Here is an 11239-nt window from a genome sequence, read left to right on the forward strand (position 1 = left end):
AGAACTCCATCAAAGCTTGGAGATAGTAACTTTGAATGATGAAGCACAATGGAAGTCGAAGCATTGGTGGATGTTCAAGGATGGATTCAAGCACAAGCCACCTTGATAAGAGTTCCCCATAAGTCCAACTTAAGGACAATAAACAAAAGTGCTAGGTGGGAGACACCCCACCATGGTAACATCTTTCCTTTTTTCTTTTTGTAAATATTGCTAATAATTAGTTTAATTTTATGTTTTGTTTGGTTAGATATATTTATTTGGGAGTTTAGTATGTTAAATAAGGTTTTATGATGTTTTGGTAGTTGTTCGGAAGTTTGGAATGCTTGGTTTGGTACAAAAATCTAGAAAAATTTTGAAAAATAGAGCACCAACCCACGCGTACGCGTCACCCACGTGTACGCGTGCCCCAAGGCACGCGCACGCGTACATCACGCGTACGCGTCGCCGCTCCAAATAACTCATCATGCGCATGCGTGCGTAACGCGTACGCGTCGCTTCCATTTCATCAATCCACGCTTACGCGTACATGATGCGCATGCGTGGATTGCCCTGTTTCACCCACCTTCTTGTCTTCTTTTCTTTCCATTTCTTCCCTTCTTCTCTCTTCTCTTCTTTTCTTTCCACCCTTCAAACATCATCCAATAGTACCAAATATCATGTAACACCACTTCTTTTAGTTAGTTAGTTAGTTTAATTTTTGTTTCCATTATAAGTGTTGGATTACTAATCTTGTCTACTGTTTATTGCTGATCATTATTAATAGGATGTTATCTTAACATCATTGTTGTTAATTGTCATTGTTGGATTTCTTTGTTGAGGTTATATTTGGTTACTTGGTTTAGAACTTTCCATGCTTAACATTTGTGAACACCAAGTACATGTTACATTGCGTTTAAGCTTCTGAACTCTTTTGAAATGCATGTTTTGGCCACCATGCATTCGTCATCTATTGTTAGGTAATTGTATATTATCATTGCATTTTTTTAGGTGATGCTTGTTTATGGTTTACCCTTATTCACATCACTTATTTCATGCATTGAGATTGTAGAGTTGTGAAATTAGATCGAAAGCTTACCTAGTGATATATTTTTGAGTTTTGTAAAGCTTTGTGGACCATGCTTGCTATGTGATTGATTTCCACTTCTATCTTCTTTTCCTAAGTTCCATAGCACCCATGTGTTTCACCTCTATGTCACTTAGGTGTTGCAACAACTTCAATATGTGTCATTGATTGTCGTGTAAGTTTCATATACCATTTTTTTCACTAAATTACTTGCACATCAATCAATGTCCATGCATTATCCAATTTCACAATTGCTAGATTTTTGCTTGAATGCTTTTATGGTTCTTCACTACTTGTTTGGTTGCCTTAACCTACAAGTCTTTTAAAGTATCTCAAGCACACTAGAATGAGTGAAGTGCATGTTTTTTTTTTGTGTAATTGTGACATAACTTTTTGTACTAGTGTGTGTGTATTCTAAATCGTGCGCAATTTTAGAACCCACACACCTATCTCTCATTAATGTCACACCAATTCACCCACTCAATTCTAGTGAATTACCTCATTCCAACAATGCATGCTTCTTTGCTTGTGTATTTACTTGTCTTATTATCTCCTGTTTTCTATTTTCAGGATAAGTCATCATAAGCAACAATGGAAGCGGGAGGAAGAACACGCGGCAACCGGTTGTCTTACCAGCTGAAGGTAGCAACTAGGAAAGTCGCCGTACCCCCTTGCTCATCTTTGGATGCACCGAGGACGGTGCAAACTTTTAAGTGTGGGGAGGTCATCTGACTACTTGGCATTTTTGGGTGACAAGTTTCTAATCCCATCACTTTTGCATTTCATTTTAGGATTTTTAGTTGCATTTTCTTATTTTGCATATGTATATATTAAGCTTAGTCAAAATCATGATATTTTTCAAGGATTTTATCTATAGGGCACCCCAATTGATTGAAAAAAAAAATTTTAGAACTTACTTGAATTATACAATTGTGGATCATGTTCTTGAGCTAAGAAACAAGCATGTGAGATTTGAACCTAATTGTGTGGTTACATCATATAACCACTTATTTTCATTCTTGTGTGCATTATTCTCTCTCTATGATTGTGATCTTTGATTTGTCTGATTCTATATGTCCATTATTTTATGTATACATGCACTTATATAATTGAGGCCATTGTTTCAAATTGCTCACTTACCCATATAGCCTACCTTTTATCTTCTATTGTTAACCAACTTTGAGCCTACGCTAAACCCACTTGTTCTTAATCTTAGCACATTACAAGTCTGAAGCGAAAAATAATAAATGTCCCTTGTTTGGATCTTTGATTAGCTTAGGCTAGTGAGAGTGCTTATCACTCAAGTTTGGGAGAGTTGGAAACATTGGTTGGGATGAAAGTGTATTTTTGTGTTTTGGTCAAAATTTTGGGAATTGGGTACATACTCATGTATTAATCATGTGCAAACCATATACATTGATGTTCTTGTATATATTTTAGTTTGAAAAGAAGAAAAAATGAGAAAAACAAAAAAAATATATAGAAAAGAAAGAAAAAAGAAAAGCAATAAAAAGGGGACAAAATGCCCCAAAGTGAAGTTCAATAAAAATTAATGCATATGTGTGGTGACCAAAAATGGAATGCATGAGTGTGTGAAAAAGTGAAGAATGGGTAGTTAGGTTAGCTTTGAATTGTATAGGTTGTCATAGGTTAGGTGGGAAGCTTAGGTTAATCAAAGATTCAAATTCTAGTCCACTTGACCATATGCATCCTACCTTGACCCTAACCCCATTACAACCTATGCGAAGACCTCTTGATATTTGTATGCATGCATGAAATAATTGTTGATTGTTAGATGAAAAACAAATCTTGGAAAGCATGGTTAGGGGAGAATTGAGTGAATCAACCCCATACACTTGAGTGCCTAGAGCGGATACACATCCGGTGAGGGTTCGATCGCTCTATTACATGTCTCCACCCATGATCATCTTTTCTTGCAAGTTTGTAAAATCTTTCAATAATTCAATGCAATTGTGGGTTTGATTTGACTGCTATGGCTTTAGCCCTTGTACTCATATATGTGTTCTTGGAAGTTGACCTATTTTGACCAAGTAGTTGCATTCATTTAGATATATTGCATGTAGATAGGTTGCATTTAGGTAGTTTGCATTGAATAAATGTTAATACCCCTTTGCTTCTTTCTTGATTTTAGCATGAGGACATGCTTAGTTTAAGTGTGGGGAGATTTGATAAACCCCGATTTCGTGGTTTATTTTGTGCCTAATTTAGGAGATTTTATCACATTTCCCACATTTATTCAATGAAATAGCATGGTTTTGCAATTCTCCCTTGATTTGCGCTTAAATGTGAAAACATGCTTTTTAGGCCTTAAAATAGCTAAATTTAATTCACTTTAATTTCATTCGATGCCTTGATATGTTTGCTGAGTGATTTCATATTCATAAGGCAAGTATTGGATGGAAGACGTGAGGAGAAAAGCATGCAAAGTGGAGAATGCATGAGGAAATAAGAATTGGGAATGCATCGATGGGCGCGCACGCGTACAAGGCGCGCACGCGAAAAATTGATTTCACATAGAGACGCGCACGCGTTCATGACACATCCGCGCGGATGAAGAAATAGCCAATTGACGCGAACGCGCACATGGCGCGTACGTGCCGATACTCGCACGTGACTCACTTAATGGCAAAACGCTGGGGGCGATTTCTGAGCAGCCCAGGCCCAATTCCAACCTATTTCTGAGTGTATTTCATGCAGAATTGAAGCCCAAACAAATGGGGGAGTAATTGGTTGTAGCATTAGCATCATGTAGTGTAATGTCTAGAGAGAGAAGCTCCCTCTTCTCTCTAGAATTAGGGTAGATTAGGTTAATTTCATCTTAAATCTAGTTCCAATTTCATGTTCTCATCTTGTTTTCTCTACAATTTCATGTTTCTATTATTGAATCCTCTTAGTTTTCATGTTAATTTCCCTTTTTGCTATCTTTTGTGATGATGAACTCTTGTTGGATTTGGACCTTTTCTTTAATGCAATCTAATGTTTGATGTTCTTTTATTGTTGATTTGAGTTGAGATTTTACCTTCCTTGCAGTTGGTAGTTGTTAGATTTCACTAATTCCTGCCATTTATTATGCTTTCCATTTGTACCCACCAAGTGTTTGACAAAATGCTTGGTTGGGTTTTAGAGTAGAATTTTATGCTCTTGGCTTGGGAAGGTAACTTAGGAACTCTCGAGTTGCTAATGTCCAAGTGATTGATGATTGGGAGCCATTGACCTTAGATATCACTAATTGAATTGGTGGAGAACTAGGACTTATGGACTTGGATTGACATTGTGATGACGAGTCATGTTAGCCTAGTTTCACTAGTCTTTTTCTTTCGTTTTCAATTGATTTTATGCACTTTCTTGAGCTATAAGCAAGCCAATTGGGTAGAATTTCATGTTTCCTTTGATTCAATCAACCATGGACGAATTAATGCAATTTCATGAGATTTTGTGCTATGATTGTCATATATTATGAAAGAATAACAAACTCATGATTTTGAGCATAGCTTTGATGTGTTTGGTTGATTGATGACAGGTGAAAAGAGCTTTGAAGAAGGTTAGAGAAAGAAGAAAGGGCAAGGAGCAAGAGAGAACAAAAAGCTTGAGCAAAAGCTTGCCTCAAACTTTAGCTCAAACTTTTGGAAGAGTTGAATTCACCATGGATGAGGCAAAAGCTTGCGCCAACGTTTGCCTCAAGCTTTTTGGAAAACGTTGGCGCCACACACCAACACCCTGGAGGAACAAAAGCTTGCGCCAACGTTTGCCTCAAGCTTTTTGGCAAACGTTGGCACCACAAAGCACACAAGGGGATCCACGTTTGGCTTAAAGTTTGACCTCAAACTTTAGCTCAAACGTGGATGACAGTAAGGGGGGTTTAGCTGATATGAAAAGCTTGAGCCAAAGTTTACCTCAAACTTTGACTCAAGCTTTTGTGATTCATGGCCCGGTTCACAATGGGTTTCTCTTCAACTCCAAGAGCAATCAACAAAGGCCTTTTTCAACCCAATTCCATCAAGAACAAAGGCCCAATTCAAGGCTTGAGGACCATTTGAAGAAAGTGTATAAATAGCTTAGAATTTAAGTTCTTCGGGAGCTTAGCTTTTAGTTTTTGCTGAGTAGTTTTGGAGAGCTTTTGGTTTTGAGTTATTTGGAGATTCTGAGTCTTGGGGAAGGAGAATTGAATTCTCTTCCTCTTAGTTTTCTTGTTTTCAATTTCAATTACACTTGTCTTGAGTCTTGGGTGTTGAGAATTGGGGAAATTCTGTCTCAATCTCACCTTGAGATCTCTTTCTGTTTTGATTTACTGCATCATTGAGAATTTGCGATTTTACTTCTTTTCTTCTACTGCTTGATCTTCTTAAATTTTGCAATTGCTCTCTGAATTTGGATCTAGGAAGGCATTGAGATCTAGACTTAGTTATCTAGTCTCTTGGGTCCTGAGATCTATTGGTTTCCATTTTAATTTCCTTGTTTAATTGCTTCACCAAGTTTATTTACATTTCTGTTTGAGATCCGGTGTATTTGAATCCATCTTTTACCTTTCCGTTTGTTGAATTTTACTTTTCCTTGTTTAATTTCTGCAAATCAAATTCCCAATTCCCTTTATAATTCAAGCAATTTACATTTCTTGCAATTTAAGTTTCTGCAATTTACATTTCTTGCACTTTAAGTTTCTGCCATTTATTTTACCTGTCTTTAAGATTCAGCACTTTAATTTCAGTTCTCTTCAATTTCATGCAAATTACCCATTCCCTTTTACATTCCATGCAATTTAGTTACTGTCAACTACAAACAACTCAACCAATACTTGATCCGCTTGACTAAATCAACCACTAAACTAAAATTGCTCAATCCTTCAATCCCTGTGGGATCGACCTCACTCCCGTGAGTTTTATTACTTGATGCGACCCGGTACACTTGCCGGTGAGTCTTTTGGTGATTGGAAATTCATTTTCCAAAATTTACCATCAAGTTTTTGGCGCCGTTGCCGGGGATTGAAATAGATTGACAATGATTAAGTGAAGTGGAGATCTAGATCAAGCACTTTTTCTTTTCTGTTTCTTGAATTTCTGACTAACACACTAACTGTTTGAATTTTTGCTTAAGCTAACTAAAACTTTATTCTAGCAATAGATTGAAGTGTCACTGGTTGTGTTTCTTTTGTGTGGTTTGTATGTCAAGTACAGGGAGAGTTACTCCTGTTTTATCTGAAGCTGACCAAAGAACTCTCAGGAGATTAGGAAGAGCCGAAAGAGGGAAAGGCATTGTTAGAGAGGAAGAATCTGAGGAAGAATATCACGAGATGGAAGGAGATCCATCTAATCCCAATCATCCAGGCGGAGGAGTTAACAATAATCCACAACAGAGGAGAGTACTGGCCTCCTATACTTTTGCAAATGCTAGACATTGTGGGAGCAGCATTCTCACTCCCAATGTCAATGCGAACAACTTTGAGTTGAATCCACAACTTATTACACTCGTCCAGAACAATTGTTCCTATGGAGGAAGTCCACTGGAGGATCCAAACCAGCACCTATCCACCTTTTTGAGGATTTGCGACACTGTCAAATCCAATGGTGTGAATCCTGAAACTTACAAACTTCTGCTGTTCCCATTCTCTCTTAGGGACAAGGCCGCTCAATGGCTAGAAACATTCCCGAAGGAAAGCATCAACACTTGGGATGATTTGGTGAGCAAGTTTCTTTCCAAGTTTTACCCCCCTCAAAGGATCATTAGGTTGAAGACAGAGGTGCAGACATTCACACAATTGTATGCTGAAAATCTATATGAGGCATGGGAAAGATATAAGGCGCTGCTGAGGAAATGTCCACCAGAGATGTTCACTGAGTGGGACAAGCTGCAGAACTTTTATGAAGGGCTCACTCTAAAGGCTCAAGAGGCACTTGATCACTCAGCTGGAGGATCATTGCAACTGATGAAAACTACAGAAGAGGCTCAAAACCTCATTGACATGGTGGCTAATAACCAGTATTTCTTTGCTCATCAAAGGCAACGCCAACCATCACAAAGAACAGGAGTAATGGAGCTGGAAGGAGTGGATTCAATTCTAGCTCAAAACAAAATGATGCAGCAGCAGATTCAGCAACAATTTGAACAAATGGCCAAGAGGATTGATAATCTCCAAGTTACAGCAGTCAATACAAGCCACCCAATAACTCCTTAGGGACAGAATGAGGAAAACCAAGAAGAACAACAATAAGATCAAGTGCAGTATATGCACAACCAAGGATCAAATGAGGTGTATGGTGACACCTACAATCCATCCTGGAAGAACCACCCAAACCTCAGATGGGGGGATAATCACAACCAGAACCAACAACCATGGCAAAGAAACTCAAACCAAAACACTTCAAGAAACAACCAAAACCACAACCAGCAGCAAACTAACCAAAACTCTTACAGAAAACCCCAAAACAACTTCCCCAACTCTAACCATTTTCCATCCAATAACCAACCCACTAACCAAAACACTTACCATCAACCATTAACACCCCATAACCAAACAACTTCACATGACTCTCAGAGGATCACCAACTTAGAAATGTTAATGGAGAAGATGATGAAGCACCAAGAATTGACAACACGGAACCAGGAAGCCTCCATGAAGAATATGGAGAGGCAAATTGGCCAGCTCTCTAAACACCTTGCAACAGAAAGACCATCAAGTTCCCTGCCGAGTGACACAATCCCAAATCCTAAGGAAGAATGCAAGGCGATACAATTAAGGAGTGGGAGAATATTGATGAGCAACAATGACACTACAAAGAAGCAAATGGAGAGCAGCAAAAGACCAATAGAAGATGAAAAGCCAACAAAGGCAGATGAAGCCGAGGATCAAGTTGTGACGCCAAACAAGCACACTAAGAAACTCAAAGAGAAGAACAACCAGCCACACAGTTCAAAAAAAGTGATTCAGGGACAACAGCAAGTGGGAAAGAGCATCACACCTCCACTGCCATATCCCCAGAGGTTCAGCAAAGAAACTAAGGACCAACATTTTCATAAGTTCCTTGAGACTTTCAAGAAGTTGGAGATCAACATTCCCTTGGCTGAAGCACTTGAGCAAATGCCTCTGTATGCCAAGTTTTTGAAGGAGCTTATCAACAAAAAGAGGAGCTGGCTTGAGAAGGAAACTGTGTTACTCACCGAGGAATGCAGTGTTGTGATTCAAAGAGGCATTCCACCAAAACTCAAGGATCCAGGAAGCTTTGTAGTCTCATGCACTATTGGCAGAATGGTTCTCAACAAAGCTCTCTATGACCTTGGTGCCAGTATCAACCTAATGCCTCTCTTAATGATGAGAAAGCTTGCCATAGAAGAGCTTAAACCCACTAGGATGTCATTGGTCATGGCTGACAGATCAATCAAAACACCCAATGAAATTGTGGAAAACCTGTTGGTGAAGGTTGGGGAGTTTATTTTCCCAACAGATTTTGTGATTTTGGATACTGAAGAGGAAGGAAACAATTCAATCATTTTAGGAAGGCCATTTTTAGCCACAGCAAGAGCCATCATTGATGTAGAAAAAGGAGAGATGATCTTCAGGGTCCACAATGAACAAATGGTCATAAACGTTTTCAAGTCAATGCAACACATTTCTGAGCAAGAGGATTACATGAGAGTGGATATGATAGAGAGTTTGGTGGAAGAAATGTTGGAAGATAACCCTCAAGAGCAAGAAGAAAATCAAGAGACAACAGAGGAACAAGTAGCCGAGATGTCTATTGAGCAAGAGGAAAAACAAGACAAAAAAGGGAGAAGTACGAAAACAAGAACTGAAGCCATTACCCACCCATATCAAATATGCATTCCTGGGTGCATCAGAGAGCTTCCCAGTGATCATCAATTCGTCCTTAACAAAAAAGGAAGAAGGAGAACTTCTTGATGTACTCAAAGCTCACAAAGATGCTTTAGGATGGACCATTGACAACCTGAAAGGCATCAGCCCTGCAGTGTGTATGCATAAGATCCTCTTGGAAGACAACTCCAAGCCAGTGGTTCAACCTCAAAGAAGGCTAAATCCCACGATGAAGGAAGTTGTCCAGAAGGAAGTAATGAAGTTGTGAAATGCAGGGATAATCTTCCCAATATCTGACAGCTCATGGGTAAGCCCGGTCCAAATTGTACCAAAGAAAGGAGGAATGACGGTCATCACCAATGAGAAGAATGAGTTAATCCCTACTAGAACAGTGACGGGGTGGAGGATGTGCATAGACTATAGAAGATTGAATGATGCCACCAGGAAAGATCATTTTCCTCTTCCATTCATTGATCAGATGTTGGAAAGATTGGCCGGCTATGCCTATTATTGCTTTTTGGACGGATATTCTGGGTATAATCAAATCGTGGTGGACCCCAAGGACCAAGAAAAGACTGCCTTTACATGTCCATTCGGAGTCTTTGCATACAGGAGGATGCCCTTTGGGCTTTGTAACATCCTGCATTTTTGAAAATCTAATTATGAATAAATTGTGATTTTATTTTATTAAGTTTAAACTTTATAATTTTAGAAATTATTTTATTAGAGATAATTAAATAGATTCGGAGATAATTTCGTTTTAAATCAAATAAGATTCTTAAGTAATTTTCTATAATGGAGTATTTTGTAGAATTTTAGTAATTGAAAAATTAGAAAGGATTGTATAATTTAATTCAAGTAACTTTTATTCTGAAAAGGTTACGATTTATTTTATTAATTTGATATTTTATTTTATAAATCAATTAAGAATAATTAAATTAGTTTTATTAATATTTGGAGTTAAGTTAATTAATATTTTTGTATAAATTTTATAATTGGTTATTTTATATAATTTCAAATTAGAATTCAGTAATGAAAGTGTTATATAATTAAATTTAAGAAATTTTTATTATGAATAAATTATGATTTATTTTATTAGTTTAAGCTTTTAGAGATTAATTTACTGGAAAATGATTAAATTGATTTTTATAAATATTGTGTGTTTAAATTAATTAAGATTTATGTAATGTATAATTAGTTAGTTTATATAAATTGGAATTAAAGTTTTGGTAATAAAAATGTAATGAAAAATTATATCATATAATCTGAATAATTGATATTCTCAGGTTCAAGCTGTATTTTATAAAATGAGATTAGTATGTTCATTTTATGATTTAAATTAAAAATAATTATTATTTAAACTTATTGATAAATTAATAAAGTTATGTGTTCTAAAATTAATTTTTACAAGATTATATTTGAATCCTAAGTTATCATACTATCTTAGATATTTTGTAAAATTGCTATATTCCCCTTATATATATAATATTACCCTAATATCATAAAATTCCTGAATCCCTAATTGCTACCTAAATCCCTAAACGTACATACATACAGAAGGAAAGGAGGGGGGAAATAGAGGAGAGAAGGGGGAGCTCGAAGGGGGAAGAAGAGAGATCGAGAGGGGGAGATGGAGAGCTCGGGAGTCGGGGAGTAAAGGAAAAGGAGGAAGACGCTGGGATGATCAAGAAGGCCTCGACTTTGTCATCCTCGTGCATCCGTCGCTGCTACCATCATCAATCAGAGCTGCTGCGCATGGAGAGAAGGGGAGACGACGCCGCTGGTTCTGTTTGGGATCGTCGCTGCCATTCAAGTCACTACAAGAGGAGAATACCTCTGCTGTCATTAACACAAAAGGGGGAGGAGCCCGTCCTTGCTGCTTTTGCCGCTGTCAAGGGGAAAAGGAAGTGAGAGTGCCGTTGAACGAAACGCGAGAAGGGAGAAGACCTGTGTTCTTTCCTTGTTGTCGATGCCAAAACCGGGACAGATTCACCGGTAACCCCGCTTCTTCCTTCGTTGATTCTGTCCCACTTCTATTTTGTTCCGCTGTTCCAATCTCGTTGGTGTCCCTACTGTCCTAACTGACCGAATTGATGCTGTGGCCGCTAGGACAATGCTCTGGTCTCTGGTTCCTGTTATTCTGAGCACCAAAGCTGTTGCTCCATTCCTGTCTTTTCTTGGTACGGTTGGTTCTGTTCTACAAACATTTTTCTGGTTATTACTCCTTTGATAATCTGTTCTGTTTTGCCCTTGCACTTGCTACAGCCATTATTAATTTTCCCCCCAAAGTTGCTGTTGCTGCTATTAGAGTTGTGGTTGATGCTGTTATCCTCGCGTTAGAACATGGAGGG

The 11239-nt window shown here is 37.9% G+C and overlaps 1 protein-coding gene across 1 annotated transcript; it reads left to right on the forward strand.

Moving 5' to 3' along the window:
• The first annotated feature begins 7832 nt into the window (after positions 1-7832).
• Positions 7833-8975, forward strand: LOC130980739 (uncharacterized). The gene has a single exon (XM_057904391.1). It carries the CDS (start codon positions 7833-7835, stop codon positions 8973-8975), a length of 1143 nt encoding a protein of 380 aa, XP_057760374.1.
• The last annotated feature ends 2264 nt before the right edge of the window (positions 8976-11239 follow it).

This window comes from Arachis stenosperma, chromosome 1 (genome assembly GCF_014773155.1).
Source record: "Arachis stenosperma cultivar V10309 chromosome 1, arast.V10309.gnm1.PFL2, whole genome shotgun sequence".
NCBI lineage: Eukaryota > Viridiplantae > Streptophyta > Magnoliopsida > Fabales > Fabaceae > Arachis > Arachis stenosperma.

Coding starts and splice junctions, on each gene's coding strand:
- LOC130980739 (XM_057904391.1), top strand. CDS start 7,833: ATGAGCAACAATGACACTACAAAGAAGCAAATGGAGAGCAGCAAAAGA.